Source organism: Simochromis diagramma, unplaced genomic scaffold (genome assembly GCF_900408965.1).
Source record: "Simochromis diagramma unplaced genomic scaffold, fSimDia1.1 OVJJ01000387.1, whole genome shotgun sequence".
NCBI lineage: Eukaryota > Metazoa > Chordata > Actinopteri > Cichliformes > Cichlidae > Simochromis > Simochromis diagramma.
The window spans coordinates 7325407-7352771 of record NW_024387152.1 but is presented as its reverse complement, the minus strand read 5'-3'; the positions used below and the strand labels follow the sequence as shown (position 1 = coordinate 7352771).

At 41.9% G+C, this 27365-nt stretch overlaps 2 protein-coding genes across 3 annotated transcripts; both read left to right on the top strand.

Annotated features, from left to right (window-relative positions):
• Positions 1-143: 143 nt before the first annotated feature.
• On the top strand, positions 144-11194 carry dcp1a (decapping mRNA 1A). 2 transcript variants are annotated; one of them, XM_040047863.1, is made up of 9 exons: positions 144-336; positions 650-690; positions 1614-1741; positions 4009-4075; positions 5979-6117; positions 6385-6477; positions 7344-7943; positions 8031-8252; positions 8790-11194. In XM_040047863.1, the coding sequence occupies exons 1-9, from the start codon at positions 157-159 to the stop codon at positions 8868-8870; spliced, it is 1551 nt and encodes a 516-aa protein (XP_039903797.1). In that variant the 5' UTR covers positions 144-156; the 3' UTR covers positions 8871-11194. The 2 variants fall into 2 exon arrangements, with proteins under 2 accessions (XP_039903797.1, XP_039903798.1); XM_040047864.1 differs by having other exon boundaries at positions 145-336; positions 7347-7943.
• A 1427-nt stretch (positions 11195-12621) lies between these two features.
• Positions 12622-25295, top strand: LOC120743883 (transketolase-like). The gene is made up of 14 exons (XM_040047862.1): positions 12622-12881; positions 14364-14481; positions 14738-14851; positions 15475-15572; positions 17803-17994; positions 18226-18344; positions 19689-19885; positions 20054-20218; positions 20832-20988; positions 21613-21743; positions 21854-21937; positions 22091-22184; positions 22315-22437; positions 24482-25295. The coding sequence occupies exons 1-14, from the start codon at positions 12775-12777 to the stop codon at positions 24667-24669; spliced, it is 1887 nt and encodes a 628-aa protein (XP_039903796.1). The 5' UTR covers positions 12622-12774; the 3' UTR covers positions 24670-25295.
• Positions 25296-27365: the final 2070 nt, after the last annotated feature.

Here is a 27365-nt window from a genome sequence, read left to right as displayed (position 1 = left end):
AGAGTTTTTTTCCTAGAAACATTTTGTATTTAAGCACTCTCTAGTTCTAGCTAAATGCGACTGACCACAATTACAGTTCGAATTAATATGCGGAAAAAATCAGTGCCTCGGAAACTTTTTTAAAGAGCCGTGGTTTCCGGGGACAGCGGAAGTTATATGTGTCTGCTGAATTCCGTCCGTGTGGGAGCAACAATCATATCCAAAATGGAGACCGTAAACGCTGGACATATGATGAGCTTAGCTGCTCTACAGAGGCAAGATCCATACATAAACAAATTGCTCGATGTTACCGGCCAGGTGGCTCTATATAACTTCAACTCCAAGGCGAATGAGTGGGTAAGTTTGTAAGTAACGTGACTTTGCGGAAAGCCGTCAAAGCTATTTGACTTAGCATGCTAGCTGTTCTGTATAAACACAAAAATACAAAGAAATTTGATGATATTTGCGGAAGTGAACTTTATCCAGGTAATGCTTACACACATTGTGTTTTGCCACCACTGTCATTTTGATAATTTTTTATTTATTTATTTTTTAAATACCAATAAGCGTAATCTTTTATGCGCTAGCTATAGTTGTGCTAACAGCGTCCTTTGCTATTATTCAGCATGTTTATCGTTTCTGACTCACACCTTCACTTTTTATTTTACAGGAGAAGACTGAAATCGAGGGCACCCTGTTTGTTTATGCAAGGTAAGCACGTGAGGCTTTTATAGGAATGTAACGCGTTGACCGCGAGGGCTTGTTTACCTGTTCTTACGTTTCACGCGCTGTCATTTGACGTGTTCTACGCACGTGTGCAGGCCTCAGTCTTTGTAAACAAACACGAATTAGATTGCATGTGATTTTTGTCCGCTCACAGAACGAAAATCACACCCTGTTTAAACAGGAAAATAATAAGTAAAAGTTTTAGTAATTAATTCCACTTGAAGTGTAAAGACTTGTTTGATAAACAGCTTTAACACGCATCGTTGTTTTGAGGGCTGTTCATATATTCATTTGAAAATAACGAAATGTTAGCAACCGATTTAATTGGTTATTGATTAATATGAATATCTTTCACAAAATTGAGAATTATGTAATTCTCTGAAATTCTCATTTACAATATACGAGAATCCTCCAACCTACCTCCAAGCCTGAGGCCATGGTTCTCAGCTAGAAAAGGGTGAAGTGCTCCCTCCAGGTAAGGGATTATTTGCTGTTTGGATCTTGTACACAATTGAGGGGAGCATGAAGTTGACGGACTGATCGGGGCCACATCTGCAGCGATGCAGATGGTTTACAGATCAGCGGTGGTAAAGAAAGAGCAGAGTCCTAAAGGGAAACTTTCAATCTTACATCCCTACCTTCAGCCATTATCAGGAGCACTGGGTAGTGATCAAAGACAATGAGATCTGTGCCAGTTTAGGCGACCACATACCACATGGCCAGAGAGCAGCAGCCAGGGTTTGAAAAATGGGATGAAGAGGCCAAACTAATCTGAAAATCAGTGAACTTTTTTTTTCTAAATGTGTTAATTCTTTGTCATAAAAAATCATTCATGGATGACTAAACTAATCAACACAGAGATATGTTATATCAGTGAGGTGATGTTTTGTGTTTTTTGTCCCTGAAAGGTCTGCGTCCCCTCACCATGGCTTCACCATCATGAATCGACTGAGCACAGAGAACCTTGTAGAGCCAATCAATAAAGACCTGGAGTTTCAGCTACAGGATCCATTCTTGCTCTACAGAAATGGCAACTGTGAGTGTTTTGTAGTCCAGTTACACAGAAACTGCAGATGTCATGTGCAGGAGATTCATATTTCTGTGTATGCTTGGACTGAAATCAGATGTGCTGCAGTACTTCACAGCTTCTCAAGGTTTGAGGGAACAAAAAATGACCACCATCCCAGAATATCAGCCAATGTTTCTCAGCTACATAATATTTCTCAAGTACAATGTTTCTCCCATAATATAGCGCTGTATCACAAAAGGTAGTGTGAAGAGAAACATTTACCATAGCTTTGAAAGGCTCCGCTTTAGACAAAAAGAGATGATAATTTGGGCAAGAAAAATCACAAATTAACTGAAAAAAGTAAATATCCAAACAGACAGTAAACTTTTGACCTTTATCTAAATGTTACCGCACTCTTAGTTTTTATTTCATGAACTTTAGAAAAAAATGAAAAATGTTGTATTCAAAGAATTTCTGCGTTTTTCTACATATAGATTTTGTGTTAAGTTTGTTTGCTGTATTGGTTTTATTTAATTTTTCCTGCTCAAAAGCAATAATGCCAGAACACATTAGTACCTTTGAAAATGCTGGACAGACACTTTCCCAGTGTTCTCTGGAACAGCTCTTCTCCCTTTTGCTTGAAGTCCTTCTTGTATCTTGGAGAATCAAGGAGGAAGACCTTGTCATTCATGGCCTCAGACTGGTCTGTCAAACCACACAGTATTCAGCTTTGTGTGGCCACAGTTTTCATTCTGTATTGGACCAACAAACAAAAAAACTTTTGGCTCTAAGGGGTGAATTAGGCTTCTATTATATAAATATTTTTATGCCTGCTGTGTTTTTTCCTGATGGCTTATTCCAGTGAAATCGTTTAGCGTTATGAGTTCAGCAGGGAGTAGGATCAGATGAAAAGGCTGGAAATAAATCCTCAAATCCTCAGAAAATAACTGACAGTGCTCCCATCGAGGTAATCTATCAAAAGTCTGAACAGAAGTTTCATTAAGGCAATGAACAAGGAGTTGGATTGTTTTCCCATTTGTTTGCTAATGAGAAAAAATAACATGGCCAGGCTCAGCGTCAGAGTGGACTGCTCCCCTTTAGGACTCGGCTTGCCTATCAGCCTGCCTGGTATGGAAGACATGATGTAATGTTTTTGTTGATATCCAAGTCAGAAGCTTTTCCAGGTGCTTCACAGGAGTCAGAGTGCTGCTGTTTTCATTTTAATTCCTCAAAGTGTGTTAGGTTGCAGGCAGATAAAGTGGTTGAAGGTGTTCCTCAGGCTGTGAAGATGCTCGTCTGACAGCTGATGGTCACTGTAAGGCGGGTCAGAGTAAACGGTCTTTGATCATTTGTTCCACACGAAGGTTTGCACTGCCCATTTGAGCTTTTCAGTAAGATAAGTTACGGGCTGAGGAGCCTTTGTTTGTTCTCTGCCTGAAGTCTGTTTTGCTGTTTGTGATTGCTCTCTAGGTAGAGTTCAGGTTTGTGAGAGAAAGTGAGAGCAGGATGTAGATGATGCTCCTGAGACTCCTCTCTCCAATTAAAAATAATGAAGGCTGATATTGCTGAAAGATGATTGTTTGAAGAGCATAGAGTCGAACACGGAGAGGATGGATTCTTCAGAGGGATGTTAATGCTGCTCCAAGTGTGTTTGAAATCTCTTCTGCAGGCTGATGCGTGCGCTCAAAGTTTCAGATGTCTGTTGCTGGGGTGTGTACTTGGACTTGTGCATACACCTGTTTACAACACTTTGTGTTCCCGTTGGTAGCAGGGGATGCTCCAGGGAGGCAAGCACTTGGGTTGCTAGGTTACCTCAGGCTTTAGAGGGAACTTGAATACACCAGTGTTTCATCACATAGACACACACAAAGCATGAGCAGCTTCATATAAAATTATTGTTTTTCATCAGAAACTGCAAATGTGCAGTTTGCTTGTTTTCCGTTTGGTGTCGGTGAATGCTGTGTTAGCTCTCCACAGATGAACTTCTCCTTTTTGTGTTTGATTGTTTTGTAACTTCACTGCTTTGGACTGTCAGATTCTCATTGATCCTAAGGTCCACTAATGTGCAGTCATGTACAGTACTCATTTAGTGTTGTTTTCAGTGTTTTCTTGGATGGCTCAATTATGTTAAGTCACAAAGCTGACTAAATTAATAATCTTAAAAAGACTTAAAAATCATATAGTTACTTTAGCTGTATTTATGAAGGGTTGGGTTTGTTTTAAAGAGTTTTGTATAAACTGGTGTCTGCTGTCAGTGTTATTAAATGCATTATTTGTGTCTGTGTTTTTAACAGTGGGTATCTATAGTATTTGGTTCTATGACAAGAAGGATTGTCAACGCATCGCTCAGCTCATGGTCAAGTAAGTAGCCAGACATTTGATGGATGAAGTGGATGAAATTGGGCAAGGCTTTACGTTTGTCTGTTTTTTCCACTTATCAAGTTTGATTTGTATTTCCAAATTGAATTACAATGTGTACTTTCTGGAAATGTGGAGGTCTGTTATGTTCACTAAATGCAGGGTTTGAACAACTCCACATATAAGATGCCATAAAGTTGATGCAGTGTAAGGAGTTTTTAATACAGAATAATTCAAATTAAACAAAAATATAGGAGCCCCATGAAAAGCAAATCGGACCATGAACCAACCATGCAGCGGGATGTAAGATTCAGGCTCCACCTTAAAAGTAAGACTGCCATCTCCATCTTGCAAGGTAAAAGGAGCAATCACGTCACTCCCAAGTTGACTACGGTGCAGTAAAGTGAAAAAAATCGAGGAAAAACAGACTTTGTTTTGCTCGGGAGCATTGTAGAGCTTTTCATTCATCACTAGCAATATAATGTACGGCTTATTTAGCAGGTCACACATACGCAACAGTAGTATCCATCCATCCATTTTCTTCCGCTTATCCGGGGCCGGGTCGCGGGGGCAGCTGCCCAAGCAGAGAAGCCCAGACCTCCCTCTCCCCAGCCACCTCCTCCAGCTTATCTGGGGGAACACCAAGGCATTCCCAGGCCAGCCGAGAGATATAATCTCTCCAGCGTATCCTGGGTCTGCCTCTGGGCCTCCTCCCAGTGGGACATGCCCGGAAAACCTCGCCCAGGAGGCATCCTTGACAGATGCCCGAACCACCTCAGCTGGCTCCTTTCGATGTGGAGGAGCAGCGGCTCTACTCTGAGCCCCTCCCGAATGGCCGAACTTCTCACTCTATCTCTAAGGGAGAGGCCAGCCACCCTTCGGAGGAAGCCCATTTCTGCCGCTTGTATCCGCGATCTCGTTCTTTCAGTCACTCCCCACAGCTCGTGGCCATAGGTGAGGGTAGGGACGTAGATCGACCGGTAAATTGAGAGCTTCGCTTTTACACTCAGCTCCCTCTTCACCACAACAGACCGGTACAGCGTCCGCATCACTGCAGCCGCTGCACCAATCCATCTGTCGATCTCCCGCTCCCTTCTCCTATCACTTGTGAACAAGACCCTGAGATACTTAAACTCCTCCACTTGGAGCAGGTTCTCGTCCCGGACCCAGAGTGGGCACTCCACCCTTTTCCGGCTGAGACCATGGCCTCAGATTTGGAGGTGCTGATTCTCATTCCCACCGCTTCACACTCGGCTGCGAACCGTTCCAAGGCCAACAGTAGAAATGACGTTTTAATGTTTTGCTATTGTTTACGCTTACTGCCACCATCTTGGATTGTAAAGTCAGGGTTGGTGGGGCTTTTCTGATTATTCTCAGTGAGAAATCCAACTTGAGGAGGCATTCCATCTCAGAACTTAGGATTTCTGCTTTCCCATTTCAAATAAAATTCAGAATAAAAGTGGTTCTGCTGGTGAGTCCCAGCTCCCAACTCAACTAATAGATCAAAATAAAGAGCCAGACACTTTGCTTCTTCTGACTTTCAGCCAGTCAGGCATAGGGATGAGTCAGGGTGCGAGCAGGTTAATGACAATTATCAAAATAAACCGTGATCATGGTGCAAATGAGCTGTGCAACGATTGGCCCACTTAGGAAATCTGTTGATTTGTGCCAGCATTGTGCTCTTGTGAAGCAAAGATGCAATTTGTAAGGGCCTGGATTGTCTAGTTCATATTTTGGTTTTCGTTGCATGGTTTGTATAATTTGAGTAATTTCACTTTAAAAAACAAAAACAAAATAAGGTTGTTCAGTATATTAGCTCTGACCCCAACATCATCAGTACTATATCTGACAAAGCAAACAACAGTTATGTGTGCAGGCAATATGTCATGCTTTAACTCTGTGCCAGGATTGTGAAACAAGAAGCAGACCATGCCCAGAAAAAGTCACCTGAGAGGGCAGAGCCAGGGAGAACCAATGGAGTCGCAGAACCCCGCAGCATCGATATCTTGGAGCTGCTCAGCAAAGCCAAGGAAGAATACCAGAGGGTGAGGCGGCAAACACGCAGTTAACGTAACATCTGACTTATGTTATCACACGAGTATGATCACCTGATGTATAACTATAGTGTTTGACAGGATTTGAGCCCTAATTTGTGGAAATTTTGACAACAAAAACAAAGTTGTGTGAATATCCATATAAGTTATTACAGTGGTAAATGACCTGGGTCTTTTTCAGGTGTGGAGTTGTCAGTTTAAGATGGAGAGAACAGTTCAATATAATCTAATGTTTTTATGTTTGTGCAATAATTGCAGTCCCAAGGAGGTGAAACAGATGTGTCCATTGAACAGACAGCAAAAGCAGCTGTCAGCACTACAGATCCCCACATCACACCGCAGCCTGAAAAGGTACAACACACACACACAAAGCAATGATTTGAGCTCCAATTTTCATTTATCTTTAAATGTTTAAAGCTTTGTCATTCTTGTCACTCCTACACATAGAAAGTGTGGAGGAGGACAGTTAGAAGGGGCAGGTTTTTATCCTTGTCACTCCATACATAGTTAGCATTTGGCAGCAGAGAATGCTGCAAGGAACATTGCAAACAGACACCCAAATACGTGCCTTCAATTTATGTCACAGCCATGAGTGCTGCTTGTGTTTTCTGCAGGGTTTGCATGCGGGGCTAAGATGAACTGAACATATGGGGCAATCAATGTTAACTAAATGGAAAGGGAAATGGGCCATGTTGTGAATCAATCATATACCATTATTATATTTGGATATATTATAGCCTGTGTTTCCTGATACATTTCTAAGATATTTATCACAAGCAGTGGAGCTGTGTCATCTCCATGTTTACCAGGTCTAAGGATTGTAATTTTTACAGAAAAGTCTTCTTTTCATCCCATTAGCCAGTTTTTTGTTTTTGCATTAAAATCCCAATAGTTGCCCAAAAAAGCCTCTGCTTACACTGTTTGCTGTTTGTAAAGCTCAATGATGACGACAGCTTAAACAGCTAAAATAGCACCAGGAGCAGCAGAGTGTAAGCTCCAGCTGATTAGCAACGCAAAAACAAAACTTGCAGCCAACTATGTTGTCAAAATATGATAATCGTATAGCTTCCAACAAACTTTCATAATCTTACTTATTAAACAACCTGAATGATTAATACATGATCAAAATAGTTTTTGATTCGTTTTCTGTTATTTGATTTTTTTTTATTATTTTTTTTGAGCTCCGCTGTATTTGAGGTAATTGTTTCTTTACCCAGCAGAGCTCTCACCCCGTGGTAAAGCAGATCACAGTGGAGGAGCTCTTTGGTTCGTCTCTCCCTAAGGACCCCTCTCTACCAACCATGCCCACGCAGAGCAACACTGTTTCCAGTGACCCCTCCGCTGCCTATGTCCACAAACAACCATATCCTGCTCCACCTCCACAAAGCACTCTCCTCATTCACCAACATGCAGCCCAAGACCCTGGTTCCAACCAGAGGAATCAAGCCCCCGGTCTGCTCCCTGCTCCATATGCACTACACCCAAGTCCTGTATTCCAGTCAGTGATCCAAAGGTCAGACCCCCAGCTACACTCCTCAGTGTCCCCACTCATAGTGCCTTCAGCTGCTCCTCCTGGTACCGCAGGACCTCCAACTGCTCAAACATCCTATATGGGTCAGGACATCCTCGCCACACTCAAACCGGCAGCACCTTCTGTAAATTCAGACCACCACAAACCCATCCTCGCACCTAACTTCCTGCCAAGCACATTGGTCCCACCCCACAGCTTCCGAGAGCCTATGGGAAAACCCCTTCTCCAACACGGAAAGGACGTGGATGTTTTCTCTCAGTCTCCAAATCTGATTAAACAAATATCTGTGAGTTCAGCTATTTTTTTTTTCTGGTAAATTTGAATCCAGTATGTTTGATCTTATTTCATTTTTTGCTTTTCTTTCCTCTTTCAGGCTGTCCCCATGAGTCCAAGTCTTGCTGTTCCAGGATCAGGGGTTTCTGTGCTGCTTTCCCCCAGTGCCTTCCAGCAGTCCCTCAATAAGACACCGGCAGCAACGTCAATGGTCCCCCCTGCACCCACTGAGCCCACCTCAGCCTCTGGAGGAGCTAAAGAACCTGTAGCAGCCCCCTGCAGTAAAGCACAGCTACAGGAGACTCTGATACACCTCATTAAGGTAAAGTAGAAGCGTGAAGCATATAAAAGAAACTGTCGGCACTTCGTAGCATGAGATAAGTTCAAGCTAGTACTAATTACCCCTGTATTATAACATTATGTATAACTTTAAATACCTTTTCCACACATACAATGGAACTAAAAATGGACCTTGTCTAAAATTGTTTAGTGTGTAGACAGTGGCAGATCTGAGACGCCCACAGAAGTCTTAGGTGTTCTTCCCAGAACTAAATAACCAACAATGTGCTTCCTGTGTACATAAACATGTGTGTGCCCAATGTGAATGGTCTTGTAGAATTATATTAATATGGATTATATACCGTATATAGAAAATAAATTAGCTCTTTCTTTTTTTTCTTCTCATTTTCTCATGTGTGAAGCTGTTGTCCATGCATTCTCTCTAACAGCCAGCAGGGGGCGACCATTCTGGTTGCAGAAAGCTATATTAAACCATTGATGCTGTTTAACGGTTGCAAAATCCACATACTTAAGCAGTTTCTTTTTTTTTCTTCTTCTTCTTCCTGCCCTGATTTTCTAGAATGACCCAGACTTCCTTGGTGCCATTCATGATGCTTACCTGCAGAGCTTATCCAAGGACTTTGGCAACGTAAAACTATAGTCCTACTTCATCCATCACCACTCTTTTAGTGCTCCGACCTCATCAGGATCAATAAAGATACACACAATTAATGGAGAAGTTATAAAAAAAAAAAAAAAAAAAGTGGAGCAAACAGGTTTTCAACACACTGTTCACCAAAAAACCCTTCAAAACTAGTCTGTGTGCTAAAGGTTATTACAGCATGCACCGCACCGTCTAACCATCTGTTCCTGATGCTGAATACTCGTTTTGGATCTATCTTTTGTCAAAATCTATGAAAAGCAGAACTACTGTGGGAAAGACTAATGAGATAAATTTTCCCAGTTAAATCTTGATGTATGTTTGTTTTGTTTTTTCCTTTTGAACTTTCTGAATGTGGTCAAACTTTATGGCTGGATAAAGTTTAGCTGTTGGTGTTTTGTTTTTGTTTTGTTTTGTTTTGTTTTCTCTGGAGGACAGAACCACAGTGGAGCTTTGGGAACCTCAAACCCGCTGACCCTCAGGCAGATAGTTTTGCAGCTGTACGAATCACAGGTGCTGCTTCTCTTACTCATCACGTGTTTGGTGTTCTCACCACGAGCACACTTATACTGCGACTACTTGTGATGAGAAAGGCCTCTGTGCTGGGGACCTGAGCTATCTTGCTATGTGGCGTTTAAGCAGAACCAATCTTTCCCCCCGTTTTGTTGGTTTTTTTTTCCTTCTACGTTTTGAAGCTGAGGAAGATGCTGAGCAGCCATTCCAGGCGTTTTGTGTTTGGCAGGCGTTTGTTGAGGAAGTTTTAAGCTCTCGTCCAGTGAAGATGAATAACTTCTATCATTGTTTGGAGAAGAAGCACTTGCAGCCAAGAACTCAAACTAATCACCTATCCCTCTCAGCTGCTTTTATAATGTTACAGACGGTGATATGTTTATGACTCAGAAACGAGCTCCTTTGCTACCTTTGGTTTTTCCACAAGTCTCCTTACCCTTGCTTTGTCTACGTCCTTCCCCTTCTTTGTGCTGTCATCTCTCCTCCACCAGCTGATCTTGCAGTCGTGGATGTTCTCGGAGGGGAATGTGCAATAGGCGACAATCGCAAAGCCTTTAGGGATACCAGCATTTTGGGATATCTTAGTCTGCTACTACAGAGCCTTTTGGGGTCTGCAAGTGATTTATGTTTCGAGTATTAAGAGAAAAAGGAAAAACCAAAGTAGCAAATTTCGATTTCTGTTTCTTTTCGATCCTTTTAGCAGTAAAATGCTTAAACAGGTGGAACCAATGTGCTTTTGATAGCTTCAAACAAGCTGAGTTGCTACATTTACCCAGACTAACGCTGAAAACTTTAAACTACCTCTAGGCCCATCTACCCCCCCCCCCCCCCCCCCCCAGTATGTTTTTCCAAGCTGCAGTCAATAAGTTGAAGATGAAATAAACTCGGGTGTTTTTTGCAGTAAAAGACTACTGCAGCACGTACCCATAAACCCTGCAGACTGCAGTGGAAGCAGGAGTAAACACGTCCATTTTCCTCGTGTACACCACTGAGTGGCTGCTGTTTGTGAGCAAAGAAATAGAATAAATGTACGTCATGAAATCTGAGATCTAAAAAATATATATATCAATGAATTTTCTCACAAAAATTTCAGCATATTCAAACTATTAAAGTTGTCTATTTATACAAAAAAGGAAGAAAAAATGATGTAAATGCATGAAAATATTAGAGGGTTTTCTGACCAGTGGTACAGTGATGTTCAGTAGTTGGGCCATTAATCCAGTTACTTAAACAACCAGTATACAAAGTCATTAATATCCAAACAGTGTATTTTTTTAATATTTGTGAGCAACAAGAAGAGCAGAGATTATTGCTTTGTATATATATTTTTTTTTTATTTTGCGGCATGAATTCTTGCCTCGATTGTGACATCACAGCTTGGTATTTGATATTTGAAGTTGTCTTTCTCATGCTTGCAGTACTTTTTTTGTAAGTTTATTTTGTTTTTTTGTAATTTGGAAAAGTTTAAATTTCAAATGTGAAATAACGTCCGCATCCAGGGAGCGAATGGGATCGTTTGTTCATTTCATTACATGTAAAAACTCATTTTTCATGTCAGAGATGGTTTTGCCAACACATTTTCTTTGTTTTTCTCTGCATGTGTTGGTTAAATAAAGAATAATTGAAATGTTAGAGATTGTTTTTAATCCCGGTCACATATTTAAGATTTTAAGGTAATTTTACACGTCGGTCTAATTTATCTTATTGGCCCACCATGTGGTTTTGAGAGTTTTTGCAAATAACACAAATTTTTCTAAGATTGATGTTATTGTGCGTAATTTGAATATTTTGTGATATTAAAGATTTGAAAGTAATTGTTTGCTCTTGTTTTCTGCTTGGAGGAGTCAATGTTTTGGTGAGCAGTGAGAAGCTTCAGAACTTAGAGGAGTGTGATTATTAGAATAGAAATTTGAGCCTCTTAACAAATTATTATTAAAATTATTATGCATATTTCTAATTAAGCCCAAGTTTATAAAGACTATCATGACTAAGAGATCTGTCTTGAATGGTGCAGTTTTGTCTTTGACCACCAGATGTCACTAGTTGCTTACTTTAAACCCGCACCTACCCCACAGTAATTGTCACAACCAACATCAAATTGTAATTAGTTGGTATCAGGTACGTACAAGGTTGTATTTCTTCAGATAACTTAATCGGGTAGTAGTTCCGGGTTTAAATGACAAATTGAATGCTGATTTTTTTTTATTATTATTATTATTTTTAAATAAACTTACACGGCTCGCTTTTTCTCTTTTACTTACCAGATCATCTGCAGGCAACAAAAGGGAAGATTCTTCAAGAACACCAAAGAGGGAAATTGGGGGGGGGGAGGAAAACTGTCACACTAAATCAAACGTTGTGCAGACCTTACCTGAATGCTTGTATGTCTCCTTCATTAGGAACTGGGTGGTGATCTCTTCAGTCTTCATTCTGTAAATCTTTTACACCAGAATACCCTCTCCTCTGATCATGACCCGAAAAAGCCCACTGCTCTTTCTTAAAGAGGTGTTATACGGTTCTTCAGTCTTTACACGTGGCATCAGTCACACATTACTGAAAGAGCTTCATTTTTTATTAACTTCATAGTATCATCACAACACGAGCCCAAATGTCAGCGCCTTAAGCTCCTGTTCAAATGTCAAGTGCATTGAATGTATGGGCTTAGTGGTGATGTTGGTCGAAGCTGTGTAAGAATGTGGACAGCAATGCTGCAGCTACAAGGAAAGTCCATTTGTATAAAATGAGAGCATTGGGGTCTATTTATAGAGCGGTGTGAACGCATTTTGCAGCCTGTATGGATGCATGAGATGAAACTCCTCAGTGCGACTATACGATAAATAAATAAAACTTTCCCGCTGTTTAAAAAATGACGAATACAAAAATCTGTCAGTGTAAACTGATCTCGATGTGCATCACTTATTTTATATTATAATATATATTTCATATATAATGTGCTCCCACTTTTTTGCACGCATTGTTTTGGTTTGCATAGTCGCTGTCTGTTATTACAGAGCGTGGATATGCTGAACCTGAGCGTCCCTGATCAGAGTCTGTGTGCCGGCTTGCTGTGAGCGTTCACCCGCGCGTGTGGCCTTGGTTTTAGTCCAAAGCCTTCCTACTGTCGGTTCATGCGACAGTTTGGACTAACTGCTGGCTTCGTTTGGCCCTAGATTAGCCATATTCATAGGCTTCGCTTGCAAACACGCCCCCTCCCTCCCGCCCTCTGTCTCTGTGGTTAAACAGCGTTATCTCTTTTTAACCCCTGCCATCGTCCGCTGCGCTCTCCTCGCCTTTATTCTCAGAACAGTAGACCGGGGGGAACTTTTAACTCTTTTAACTCTATTTTACCGGCTTGCGTGTGAGTGAGTGTGCTTCTCTTCGGTTCACCGGCCAGATGGAGGACTATCATAAACCGGACCAGCAGACGGTGCAGGCGCTCAGGAACATCGCCACCCGACTCCGGATCAACTCCATCAAGGCGACAACTGCAGCGGGCAGCGGGTAAGATGGTTAAACCGAGCAGGAGACGCGTGACAGCAGAAAACGTGGTTTTATGCACGTCGTTTTTATCCGTTTAAATATCGATGTGTGATTTCTTTCATTTATGAGGACCTGCTTCAGGGAAGCGCATCGTAATTACAGATGAACTGGTCGCAGAACACAGTAACGTCTGTTTTAACGTGTAAAATAGTCAAACTGTGTGTTTAAAATATTGTAGATGCACCATATGAAAATCTGTCTCTGTGTGTGACGTGCCTAAACTTTTTTAAGCATTTGAGTTGTTTATCTGTGCGTATAGTTAGTTTTATACCAGAGTCTGTGCGCAATTTACGCAAAAGCAAGGGCGGTTGGGCAAGTTCATGTACATACGTATACATACATGCTGCGAGCAATATCCTGACCGAAAATATAGTCTTAATGTATTTAATAATATGTTGTGCCCCTTCAAAATAATAAAACATGTTTATTATTTTGAAGGGGATCGAGCTTGCTGCAGGTGCACTGGTGTTCCATTCCTCTTGTCCTCCGAGATCACTTACGCAACACACACATACAACTCACGCCGGACAGTTGCTTTATGTGGCCATTGCTACGGCTCATGGGTCGATGTGTTGTGCGGCAGCAGAGCAGAGAGCCGCTCAGTGCGCAAACATGCTTCTGCAGCGCCTGCGTGACCCGACGGAAACGGTTAAGAGGCAAAAGCGAATAACAACGTCCAGTGTGCACTTTCTAAATCGCGATGACAAATATGCTGTCATGATAGAAAATACAATGACCTGGAAAATAAATCGGACTTTTCATTATTGGTGACTCTTTTTTTTTTTTTTTTATCGAGAAATAAATAAATCGTTTCTTTTCTTTTGTTCTCGGTTCATGTTGTTCTTCAATGATTTGCTTCCAACATGAAGCTCCTCTCTTTCCAGTGGAGATGCTTCCAAATCCATTCATCACTTTTGGTTCGAATTCCCTTTTTAGCTTAAAGACATCAAACACTTACAGACTTTTTTTATATATATATATAACGTGTACTGCACCAATCACTCACCCTTTTCCTTGTTCTTTTTTTCTTTCTTTCTTTCTTTTTAATTATCTCATTACATTTTTCATTTCAGGGTATTTAAAAAAAAGAAGCTTTAGTGAGGTATTTTTGGCATGCCGCTTGGAAAATGACGTTGAGAATAACATACAAGAAAAACAATCTTCTGACTTATTTTGTGTTAAATGGTCATGATTTTAACAGTTAGTGAGTTACACATTGAATGGTTTGTACTATGTGCGCCCAGAGGACTGAAGGAGCAGTGTAGGAGCTATTGTATATGTGCTTACTGTTGTGTGACCTTGATGATAGTGTGGCCTTACATAACTCCCCAAATACTGATGGTCTGGCTTTAATTAACCCACTGAATGTGCACTGACGGGATGAACCGGACAGTTAAACTCAATTTCTAATGTCATTTTGCCTCTGCACCTATTTTGTTGCAGTCACCCCACATCATGCAGCAGCGTGGCAGAGATCATGTCCGTGCTTTTCTTTCATTCCATGAAATACCGACCCGAAGACCCACGTAACCCCAACAATGACCGGTTTGTCCTCTCTAAGGTAATGCGCACACATCCATAATGGTTGAAGACATTTTCAAAAGCATCAACACACAGAGGGAGGTTGAACTGAGTCAAATAATATGCATGTGCTCTAGTGTATATATATATATGATTTTGATATAGCATGTGTCTAAATAACTCACTCATATAAGGCTCTAGCATATATATTACAATGCTACAAAATTAGTGCAGTCATCTGTGTTCCCTCTGTTCAGTTATCTGATCAATGAGCTCTGAAAACTTTGCCTCCTCAGGGTCACGCAGCCCCGGTGCTGTATGCTGTGTGGGCAGAGACGGGCTACCTGAAGGAGAATGAGCTTCTCAACCTCCGCAAGGTCGACTCAATCCTGGAGGGACACCCTGTGCCGGTGAGGCAACATTGAAACCTGCAAGAAGTTTAAGGCTTTGAGAGTCACTACCATGAATCAGGAATATTTTAAAACCTTTATGCTGCCTTTCATGGTTTCCTTTCATGCTTTCTTTGGAGTTGAGAGAGAAGTATTTGTCGTGTTTTCACACTGAAGTTGATACGTCTCACACTGCACTAAACACACACGAACAGAGTGAGATATATTGAAAAGTTAAGTAAAATCTTATATATGCTATGCTTTCCGACTTTTCTGTTAAATACTGCATAGTTTATGGACAAGTGTTTGTGAATAAGAACATTACAGTATCCTTGCTGCACACGAGACGTGGACACGCTTCCACAGATAACAGCAAAGCATCTGTAGGCAGAGACAGCGAGACAACGCTGCGCCTGTGTGACAGAGATGCTTTGTCGTCTGCTGCAAACATCAGTGACACTTTGTCCACATTAACCCAGAAATTGGCGCACTGTAAGATCCAGACCATAGCTGCTGTTCCAACAGTTTCACTGCTGCTGCTTTTATGATCCATTTAGAAATGAAAAACAATCCATCTGCTGTTGCTTGCTTAGCTCGAGCTGGAGTGAGTAATGTACATCTTTTTTATGTGTGCGTGGATGCAGAAGCAGCAGTTTGTGGATGTGGCCACGGGATCTCTTGGTCAGGGGCTGGGAGCCGCGTGTGGAATGGCTTACACTGGAAAATACTTTGACAAGGCCAGGTAACACAAACAAAGTCACAATCACGCGTATAAACACAATCATTTTGGTGGGGGGCGTGCACATTTCTGCAGAAGTGCAGCAGCCCAGTATGCATCTGCACACATTAAGATGGACTGTATGAAATTATGCATGACATAATGTACGCTGCAGCGAGCTGCACAGACATGTGACATTTCTGCCTGGAGCTTGGGAATAAAACGCTCTCTGACAGGCTTGGTCTGTGCTGACATTTAGGCAGTCACTTAGAGCTTATGAGAGGCGACCTTCATCCTGTTTTACCTTCACATCAGGATTAATGGGGCTGGATGAAATCAGTGGCAGTGAGCTCAGAGTTGAATGCATATAAAAAGTTTTATGTTTGTTAAAACAGTGTACTATTTTTAATTTTAATTTCTTTCAACATTATTCTTCACAATTCAAATGTAGTTTCATCTCAGTGTTTTGACAGCAATGCAGCTCCTACTCAGCTGAATTTCAGCTGATTGAACTCGCTCCACGTTTGTCTCCTTTGTTCTTGCGTGGTCTGGAAAATACCCGGCCGTTTCTGTCTGACAATAGATGTTTAGAGCCGTGTAGCCTGTAGCATGCTGGATTCCCGTTTTCAAAATTTGTTATGATTTTCTATTTCTTTTTTTTACGCATCCGAGCTGAAACCTGACTTTCAGGATGATATTTGGTACATTTGATTGCGAGCCGAGCAGAATGTGATTGCTTGAAAGGCAGCTTTGGGTTTTTTTTTTTTTTGCTGTTTTGCAGGGAGTGCGGCACTTGCACTCTGTGTTGGCTGTCCTTCATATCTCTCTCACTCTCTTTGCATTCTATGTGCACTCAATTATTTCTGCTCTAATAATCACACACGCAAAAGCACAGTTCTCCCTCATCTCCCTGCCTCACCCATTTCCCTCACCACCTCTTAAAAAAATGATGAAATCTTATATTGTGCTGCTATCTACCTGGGCTCCACTGTGCATTCAGACAATAATAATGCATGGACCATGCGTGTTTGCATGGTGCATGCAGTAACAACACACGTAACAACAACTACTGGCTGCCGGCTGCATCACTGGTTTCATAATATGATCTGAGCCCAGAACCTTTGAATAGCAACTGCATCAATGCCACTTGTGGATACTCTCACACAATAACCTGCAGGATCAAGTAAGGAAAGCATGTGTGTGAGAGGTATCACCTTGTCTAAGTCTGTTATTCACACCTACAAACACTGGATGAAGGAAGGTGTAACACACACACCTTCTAAGGGAGTCCAACTACAGGAATAAAGGGATTACTCCTGTAGTTGGACCAGTTATATTACTTGCAGACTACTGTGAACTCGAGCGGATATGTGTGTCTTAGAATATGTTTCGATGATCACCACCTGGAGCTTTTATCACTGAGTTTTACATTTTTGACCCCCTGTTTGAGGACTCTTGAGGCTGTTTGTTTTGGGTCATTGTCATATTTCAGCCTTAGTTTGGAAATGCAGACCACCTCCCTGATGTTGTGTAATTCACAACAATCTATCTCGTGTTAACTGAGAAATAAACATACAGACAGTTGATTACATAATTTCAAGGAAAGATGCACTACAGAATAGTATGTGATTCGGTTATGTTCAAAGATTAACATTAACATTTCATCAAGGTTAATAAACAGCTTTTTGCTCTTTCTTTCTTTGTTTTACTGTAGGGTCTTTACCTTACAATATAAAGCACCTTGAACTAACTGTTGTTGTGTTTGAATTTAAATTTGAATACTATCCGTTTATACGCTTTATTGGTTTTTCCGTTGTCCTTTCCCTTCAATCTAAAGTCTCTACCTCTTTTCTCTCCAGTCCCACCTCTGTGGAATTCCCCTCTTCTTCCTTTCTTTGTGTGTCGTGTGGTTTTTTGGGGTTTTTTTTCCTCTGTGGTCGGAGTTGGAATGCGTGGTGTAATTCGCCGTGTCTCGGCCTATCTCCCAGTTTTAATGAGAACGTGTCTATTTGACTGGAAAGCTGTCAGGAGTTGTTACGCCACAGAAGCAGCTACTGAGGATGATCACAGCGTGGTGGGGATAAGGATTGGGGGAGGGATCTGTTTTTGTCTGTCTGTGTGTTTAGGTGTCATGGTCAGCTGTGACATCATGCCACCATAGGGGGGCATCAGATGATGGGAGGACGTGAAAGGACAGGAAAATGGAGCTGATATGAAAAATAACTAATTTCTCTTTTCCCGTCTCTGTTTGTAGCTATCGGGTGTTCTGCCTGTTGGGTGACGGAGAGCTGTCAGAAGGCTCGGTGTGGGAGGCCATGGCCTTCGCCTCATACTACCAGCTAGACAACTTGGTAGCCATCTTGGACATTAACCGACTGGGTCAGAGTGACCCGACTCCCCTGCAGCACCATGTGGAGAAATACCAGCGGCGCTGCGAGTCCTTTGGGTGAGCCAGGGGGGAAGTCAAAAACTATCTGAGTGGGTTATTTAGTGCTTCAGTAGCTGCTTAAGGAGTCATTCCAAGAACCGTTAAACAAACTCAGCTTCAGTCATTTATTTATAAAATAAGATGCACTTGTTCTTTAATTAATATGTAAGATTTGCTGCTCAAAATTAGTTTTTTATATTTTGACTCGAGCATAAGCACATGTAATGTTTGACTTGTCTGTTTCCCCAGCTGGCACGCCATCATAGTAGATGGCCACAGTGTGGAGGAGTTGTGTAAGGTGCTGAGTCAACCACGCCACCAGCCACTTGCCATTATCGCCAAGACCATCAAGGGCAAGGGCATCCCAGGTATAGCAACTATGCAGACAGTGGTTCAGAGTGCTCAAATATCAGTATTTTGTACTGTAATGAGCGCCAGTTTCCTCTTCCTACTGAATAAATAAAGGTTGTTTAATCATTCCTTAAAGCATGCAGATAAATTGTTAAGTTTTACTGCAAGGTTTAACATTTAAGATGTTTTTAAAAAGTGCTCTAAAATCCTTTTTTTTTTAAAGACTGGGTAAAATGTGGCATCTGACTGGGAATATTAGATCTGTCTGAAGTTTTCTGAACTGCCCCAAGCACCCACTGTGAGTGCACAGAGGCCATAATCCAGGTAGCGCTTCGGTGCTTTAGCTGCTGCTGCTCCATAATCCCTCAGAATGTGTAGGATACACTCCCTACAACAGCCTATTGTACTTGTGTTGTGATAAGCTAAGTTGGAGTGTGTGCGACCGACCGCATGTGTTTGTTGGGGAGAAAGAGACGGTTGTTATAAGAGGGTCTTTGTGTACAGAAGAGTGGACCAGAAATCTTCAGTGTTGTTGCAACCCTGTGGCCTCTTGGCCTTAACCCTTGACCTCTGCTACAGGCTGATGTTACCCACTGGTGTGGAACATTGTTATGAGTGTGACAGCATGTGCACCCGCATGAATGTGGAGGGCATACGCTTGCAAGACGTGGACAAATTGGTTCCGTTAAAGAAAGAAAACTGAACAATGGTCGCTTAAATAACTTGAAACTGACAAAAGTAACAATAAATAGAAATGTACTGAAAATTAACACATTTAAAAGGTCAAGGTACGTCAGTGTCAGGTAACACCGTTCTTCGCTGTCTGAGCTAAAGTGGTTTTAATGAAAGTTGACCGAGGAGGACACCACCGCTGAAAACAAATCATTTGTAATTTGTCAAAATGTGTATTGATGAGTCATGAAATTTCAAGACTATGGCGGCATGAGCCAAATGTGCTGCCCAGCATCAGGTAGCTTATGGATTCTCTGACAGGATAATGAACCAAATCACTCAGCCGAAAAGACCCAGTGTTCTGAAGTGACCCAAAACCTGCTGAACATCTGTCGAAGATGCAATGCAATGCAAAGCGATGCAATTTTTGTGAGTCTTTAAGACTTCAGCAGTGTGTTTTTCCCTAAATAAATAAATTGCATTTTTATGTTGGGTTCACGCATGATTAGCCCAGTGCTGACCTATCCGGGGTGTACCCTACCTTGAGGGTCTTGTGACAACAAGAAGAAGATGGATAGATCAAAATATTTAAATGTTAAACTTTGATTAGGTGTTTGAAAGATCACTTGCTTCTGTTGGTCAAAAGAATAGATGCTCAGCAGATACTTAGGCGCGTCTGTGTCTTTCAGCGGCTGAGGATAAAATGGGCTGGCATGGTAAACCCCTGCCCAAGGACATGGCAGAGAGCGTGATCAAGGAGCTGCAGAACCGTATCATCAGCTGCAACAAGCGCCTCTATCCTGCTCCCCCCAATGAGGACACATCCCCTGTTAGCCTCCGCAACATCCGCATGCCGAGTGCACCCAGCTACAAACCTGGAGATAAGGTAGGATCAGTGGTAGCAGACAATCCACCCTCACTTGTCTTTAAAAGTCATTTTTACCTGTTCATAACATTAGATCAAAGAAGTAAATAAAATCTTTTTTCTATTTTTTTAAATAAAAACTTGAGCCGAGCGTACTTTATTGAATCTGTTTTCTCCCCGTGTGATCAGATCGCTACAAGGAAGGCGTACGGCATAGCTCTGGCCAAGCTGGGGCGTTACAACGAGCGTGTGGTGGTTCTGGATGGAGACACCAAGAACTCCACCTTCTCTGAGCTCTTTAAAAATGAACACCCCAACCGTTACGTGGAATGCTACATTGCAGAGCAAAATATGGTGAGGATGGTTCACAGCAAGAGAGCTGGAGAAAGTTTCACAGGTGAAGCTAAAGTGTGAAGAAGTATGAGAAGGCCAGCACGTTACTAAAACAAAATAGACTTAAGATTCAAACGCTGAAGTATAGAGTGGTAAAAGACGTCCATCAGCACCTGACTGAAGCTATTACATGTACACAAAGTGTTTTGTATAAGGTTTTTCCACTTATCTTTTATTTTCCATTGGGGCACAGTTTGCTTACCAGATGTTTTTGATGTCCTTCGAGGAGCCTTAACGTCAAACGTCCAATGTTTACCATTCCTGATCATTATCAACCATTTCTTGGATCCTTCCAGGAAACAATTTTCACCAGTTTTCTTAATGAAGAAATGCATCATCGTAATGCAACGTAATATTCAGTATACTCTGTAGCACCTTCACAAAGGTGATGACCTATGCTGCATCTATGCTAGCAGCTCTGTGAGACTCTACTTTATTCACACTAATTACAAAGTGTATTGGAAACTGTAACTATATAGTGCTCAACTTCTTTAAAGCAAAAAAACAAACAAAACATAGATATAAAATATGCTGAACTGCATTACTTTCTTAACGCCTCTCATATCTCCTGCAGGTGAGCGTGGCGATTGGTTGTGCTGTACGAGACCGTAACGTGGTGTTCGCCAGCACCTTCGCCACCTTCTTTACCCGCGCTTATGACCAGCTCCGCATGGCCGCCATCTCCGAGAGTAACATCAACCTCTGTGGCTCCCACTGCGGTGTCTCCATCGGTCAGTTACCATCTTCCCTTTTGTGTTATGTCTTCACCGTTGTGAAGAGTGCACAGCGTTTGGTTTATTATCATTTCACACCCCACAGTTAATACTGAAAGGACAGATTCCACTGAGCAAACCAGTCACAGCCGCTTTGATTCTGGACCTGTGGAAAGAAGTCGCTGTTTCTCTCATTCCATATTTTTCTCAAGTTTAGTTTGGGACACTTTTGATTTTGGATCGAATCCACCCACTGAATCATCATTGGACTTGTAGTGGTGAAAAATATGAAGTTACTGTTTTTGCATGTTGCTCCTGTTCCAGTATCGCGGCACTGGTTTGAAGATCTCTTCCTTTTTTAATTGGTTTTGAACCCCATAAATACTAAACCTTTGCTTTCATCTTCCTCTGTGTTATTGTGTTGTTCACATTCTCTCCTGGTATCAGCACTCCTCCTGTCCTTCCTCTCTGTCTCTGCGTCATGGAGGTGATGACAGAGCAGACTGAATCTCTGTCACCTCTTCCTCCCCCTCCTCTTTCTTCTTCTCCTCCTCCTCTTCAGGTACACTGCATGTCCACCTTTGCAGACTGAATGACATTGTCTGTTTCTTGTTGCTGAGGTGTGTGTTTGTGCATATTTAGGTGAGGATGGACCCTCTCAGATGGGTCTGGAGGATCTGGCCATGTTCAGAGCCATTCCTGCAGCTACTGTCTTCTACCCAAGTGACGGTGTTTCCACTGAGAAAGCTGTGGAGCTTGCCGCCAACACAAAGGTACTCATAATGATTTTTGATAACGGGAAAAAGAAAGAAAAATATTAAGTACTTAAGATTATGTATGTTAAAAGCAGCGATTCATTTTGATGCTTTCTGATTTGTTCTAGGGTTTGTGTTTTATCCGGACAAGCCGCCCAGAGAACAACATCATTTACAACTGCAACGAAGACTTCCATGTCGGACAGGCTAAGGTTTGTTGCTGCATTTTAATCAAAATGTTGCTCTATGCTCTAAATAAAATCTGTTTATTGTTCTAATTTTGCTGATCTGTTTAGACTCTGTGCACATTTTCTTCTGGAGTAGAAACAAACAAAGACAAATGTAGAGTTTCCCTTCGCATACAGGTTGTATATAAAACCAATGATGATTATGTGACTGTGGTTGGAGCGGGAGTGACCCTCCATGAGGCTCTGGCTGCTGCTGAAATGCTGAAGAAAGGTATGAAGAAATAAGGAAAAAAAAGATAAAGCTGACCTGTGACATAAAACAGTGCAAAAACTATTTTTCTTTTTGTAATTACATTTTTAAAGACACTGTTTCATATTCAACTTCCTCTTTTGCCGTTCAGAGAGAATAAACATTCGTGTGATCGATCCATTCACCATCAAACCCCTGGACTCCAAGACCATCATCGACAACGCCAGAGCCACCAGAGGACGCATTATCACAGTGGAGGACCACTACTATGAAGGTGAGGAGTCTGCACAGCGCCCCCAAGTGAAAATGAACAAATGCTGTATATAAAAGATGGCCAGAAGCTCTGTGTTGAAAATAAAAAGCAAGTGCAATAAACCTGGTCTATTAGCCAGCAGGGGGCACCATCTCTGTTTGGGAAAACGATGCTAAGGAGTCTGCGAAGAAGAAAAATGACTGCTGCTTACTTCATTTAGGAGCACAGTACAAGTTTTCATGATCGGTTTGTTGTCTGAACTACTGGTTCAGTGTATTTTTTAATGCAGCATGAGATTCAGTTTGTTTTGTTTTTTGGGGGGTGGGTTCCATTTAAAGTCAAATAGACAATAAAGTGGGGATCATATAGGGTGTGGGCTCCTGGTGTCTGGTACGTTTCTCAGCCAGGTCTGCCTCACGCTCACCCGGGGATGCTCAGGATGTCTTCTGAACATCTCCAGGTGAGGTGTTATAGGCATGCTCTACTGAGAGGGGACACCGGGACACAGAGACATCACACCTCTTGCTCGCCTTCCCCACAGAAGAGCTGGAGGAAGAAAAGGCTTGTCAGTGGAAGGTCTGGCAACACTGCCTGGGCTGCTGGCTGGCTGGTTGGATGGAAACGGCAAACATGTCAAAGCCAAGGATTAAAAAATGAATGGGTATCATCACAATGGTTACATCAATCTATTAAAGATGGTCTACAGAAATTAATTTCAAGACAACAAAATAATTTAGGGGCAGGACTCTCTCTCTGTATACTCTCTAATGGTTTCCTGACCTCTCTACTGTCCTGTCAATAAAGGCTAAAAGCCAAAACTAAATACATTAAAACAAAAAAACATAACTTAATCCAAGAAGTTGTATATTTCCTTCTACACAAAATTGGAAAAAAAGAAATTTGTAAATCTAAACGAGTATCTGAATTTAAAATTCGTTTGCAAGGTGTTGCAATAAAACTTCTATATGTAGAATATTTATTATTATATCTAAAATATGCTGATTATTTTTTGACCGTTATATATTCCTGTTTGGTCAAAGTCACATTAGTCTGGCAGCAGCAGGAGAGATTTAAGTAACAGGCATACGAGGGATTGTTATGCAGCTGCTTGCGTGTCTGCGCTGCTTGTGTATCAACTCATGAATAAAAAAGCCCTGAGCAGCAAAGGACAGACGTCTGTGTACAGACGGAGAAGCTCTTAGGTGGAGAGAGAAGAAGGGCCTGAGGAAGGGAGGAAAAAGACAGAAGTATGGGATACGGAACGTCGCAGAGAACTAAGGTGCATGTTGTAGCGGTAAAGAGAGAGGCGTACGCTAAGGAAAAGGTAAAACAGATATTTTTAAAAATGTTTGTTGGGGGGAGGGAGGGAGGACAGAGGGTGGAAGTGGAAGAGCCTGTCAGGATTTCTTAATTTCATCTCCGGCCTTTGGGCTCTCAGTGACCTACATACAGTACCAGCATGGCAAAAAAAAAAAAAAACAAGCATCCAATTTTTGCTTTTTCCTTTGTCTCCTCTCAGCCACTGTGTGTGTTTCTGTGAGCCTAAATTTAGCGGTTTGTTTTTCCTTCTTTGAGAGAACTTCTGTCTGTGAAAGAGACAGCACCCATTTGATTGCACACACTTTAAAATTCAGATATATATAATAGGTTGTATGCAACTTGAAATCTTAAAGATTGTGGCCTGTCCAGGTAGGCCAGAGATGTTTTAGTTCAATAAAGTGCGATGACTTTTTCCGTCAGGTACCTCTTAATGGCCAGCATAAAAAAGGAAGTAACTGCATGTATTACTTACACACCTGACTATATTCAGCCTTCAGATCGCATTCCTAAAGGGGATGAACGTGTGACAGGAGAGGAGTGAGAAAACAGAGGGAGGGTGGCGCCAGTCCTGTCAGCACACATTACATCTCCGCTGAGCGTAATCGCTCATGGAGGTATAGATAGATTAAATATGACAGAAGGGTGAAAGACACTCGGAAAGATGCCGAGCAACTTAGAAACTTGATATTTGGACGAACTACCCGTTAATCGATAGTCTTGTCTGCTCTGTATTCTGATTCCTCAGGTGGTCTAGGTGAAGCAGTGTGTTCGGCGGTGGTGAATGAGACCGGCTTCACCGTCCACCGCCTGGCAGTCTCCCAAGTGCCCCGGAGCGGTAAGCCCCACGAGCTACTCCGAATCTTTGGCATAGACCGTGACGGCATTGCTCAAGCGGTCCGTAAGATGCTCAGCAGCTCAGCCAACGCCAAGTAGGAAGGCTGCAGGAGTGACAGCAGCGGGAACAACATGGTAACTGACTCCGTGGTTAACCGGTTACCTCCACGGAGGCACCAAACAAACAAAGTAAACCAACATGGGGGGAGGGATAGCACGACTGGCCCACTCACGCTCTCCTCCTCATAAACCAATTGGAGGCATTCGTTTAAAGCAAAACAAAAAAAGAAGGTAACATGATTTCTCTCTGTCATCAATGTTGTCTGACACCCCCGCCCCAGAATTTTACCCTATCACTTTGTGAGTTCAGTAAACACACTTCCTACCCCTTAAACTCACCCATCCCCAGACCTCCACCCTCTAGTTCCTTCCTACCTCTCAGAGAAAGTTCTGGTGCTGCTGTAGTGTCTCAGTGAAAGCAGTGAACGTGGTTTGGAGTGACGTCAAGTCTTTATCGTTTTTTCTGTGGAACCCCCTCTCACTTCTTGGGCTCAGCGATATGAGCGTCTGCACCCAGTACAACTTTGTAAAGTCCCACCCGACATGAGCAAAGCAGGGTGTGGAGAAACTCTGGTTTGGTCTGTTTTGAGCACTGACTGTTTTTAACCTGTTTTGACTTGGATAGGACTGTTTCACACCAATAAAGGGATGGTTACTTCACGGTACTTGTGTCTGAGGTCTTTCTTGAAGGTTTCGGTGATGGCACGAAGCAGGCATCACAAGCATCTTTTAAGTTTGAAGTCAAGATCCTCCTGTTTTCTTATCTGCAAGTGGCAAATTCAATCACACAGTGAAGTATTTCAAGCCAACTAGTGTGACCAATAAATGCAGAAATGTCAGGTTAATAAATGGAATAGAGTCAATTATTTCAGATGGATTGATGTCGCTAAGCAGGATTTTGTGTCCATCTGTCTGAACTCTCACTGTCTGATTCAGTTTCCCAAATTGCCCTGCAATGATGCTTTGTCTTAAACATAATATGAGGAAAAAAACAGGGTCTCAGTATTGGTCTTACTCCTGTCCTGTCTAAATTTGTTCTTCTTTCGCTTCTCTTTCCCCTCTTCCTGTTAAAAAGGAGTTCTTCCTTCCCACTGTCACCAAGTGCCTTCTCATATGGGATCAGGAATTGCTGGGTCTTTCTGAAACTGTTGTGATTTAGTGCTTTATTAAAGTGAATTACCATCACTGTCATACTTTAATACAAGAAAACCATCATTAATTTTATTAGCAATAGCCCTGCTGTTACTGCTATGAAAATGTATTTTCTGTTTAAGTTTGTATGTGCGTTAATTTGCTGAATAGTGGTCACTGTGGCCTCAAGCAATCAAATAATTGCTTTAAACTAAATCTTTCAATTATGAAGCAGTCAAATTAAAGTGTTCTGGTGACTGGCTGTAGGATCACACAAGCACACAGCTACTGTGTATCATCTATATTTAATGTGCGTTAATAATTTAACAGCCCATTGAAAGATTTAAGCTGGCTGGCTTATATATGTACAAGATGACAGATTAAAGGAAAAATGTGGTGTTTCCCCAGAACAGCTTTGGGTTGATTCTACAAGACTACTGGAGTGATGGAGCATCAGCGTCATCTAATGTGACGTGAGGATGTGTCGCATGTTTTCATGCTTCTTAAAGCATTAGATAAGCCGTTTGCCCTATGGATGAGGGTGAAGAGAGCGCTCCTATTATGGGGTTGTTGATTTGTGGTGAGTTTATCCTCTAAGTGGACCTAAACCATGGCAGAAAAATGCAGCCCACAGCATAAAGGAACTATCAGAGTGCGGCTGTCAAACATTTGGGGTTTTTTTTGTTGCATGAGATATTGTTAGATGCTTATATAATATATAGAAGTACGTTTTTTATAAACTTAATTCAGATTTACCCATAACTGTAATAAAGTCATTAAACTATGAAATTTAGATTGTAAGAAAGATTAAGCAGCAACTGAGCATTAACACTGGATGACACGCAGACAACAAGGATTTAATTTAGCCTACTTGAAAAAAAAAACATCTCAATGCACAGCTGGCTGCTGGCCGAGCCCGCGGGCACGCCACTGCAACCCCCTCTGACCTCTGCTCCATAGCTGCTGGGTGACCTCTCGTTTGGGGCTCTACTCCCCCCCTTTTGGTGGTCCTCCTCTGGTCCTTGTACTCTGGGGCCTCTGGATATCTGGAGCCTGGATCTCCTCCATACCTGCTTCATACCCTGGTGGACGGGGCTATGGCTCCCCACACTCCCTAGCAGATCGTTACATGGAGAAACCTTTGGAATACAAGCATGCTGATCCACACAGGTGTGCACACAGGTGTTCACAGACGCGGACTACACCTTTCTTGGCTGCTGCCTCAAAGCACATTGTGCGCTGTCTATCTTGCATGCTGCACAATATCGTTTAATATTTAGTATCTACTGTTATCTACTGCTAGCTAGTTTATTGTGATAGTGCTGTTTTTATTATGTTGCTCTTTTTTTGTTTGCTTTCTCTTCTGTTTTTTTTTTTCTCCATACAGGTGATCCAGGTGTTTTGTTTGTTTTTCTTTCTTTCTTCCCCCCTTTCTCACCGTCTCTTCTCCCCTCTGGTTTTCTTTCTCTCCCTCTCTTTCTTTCATTCTTTCTCCCTGTCCTATCCCCCAGTCATGTCTGTCCCATTTGTAGCAACCGAAAATAAAATAAATACATAATTATAATAAAGGTCAATCAAATGGACCAATATGGCAAGGCCATGAT

Coding starts and splice junctions, on each gene's coding strand:
- dcp1a (XM_040047863.1), top strand. CDS start 157: ATGTGTCTGCTGAATTCCGTCCGTGTGGGAGCAACAATCATATCCAAA. Junction 691..1,613: donor ACCCTGTTTGTTTATGCAAG/GTAAGCACGTGA, acceptor TGTCCCTGAAAG/GTCTGCGTCCCCTCACCATG. Junction 1,742..4,008: donor GCTCTACAGAAATGGCAACT/GTGAGTGTTTTG, acceptor TGTTTTTAACAG/TGGGTATCTATAGTATTTGG.
- LOC120743883 (XM_040047862.1), top strand. CDS start 12,775: ATGGAGGACTATCATAAACCGGACCAGCAGACGGTGCAGGCGCTCAGG. Junction 12,882..14,363: donor ACAACTGCAGCGGGCAGCGG/GTAAGATGGTTA, acceptor ATTTTGTTGCAG/TCACCCCACATCATGCAGCA. Junction 17,995..18,225: donor CGGCGCTGCGAGTCCTTTGG/GTGAGCCAGGGG, acceptor CTGTTTCCCCAG/CTGGCACGCCATCATAGTAG.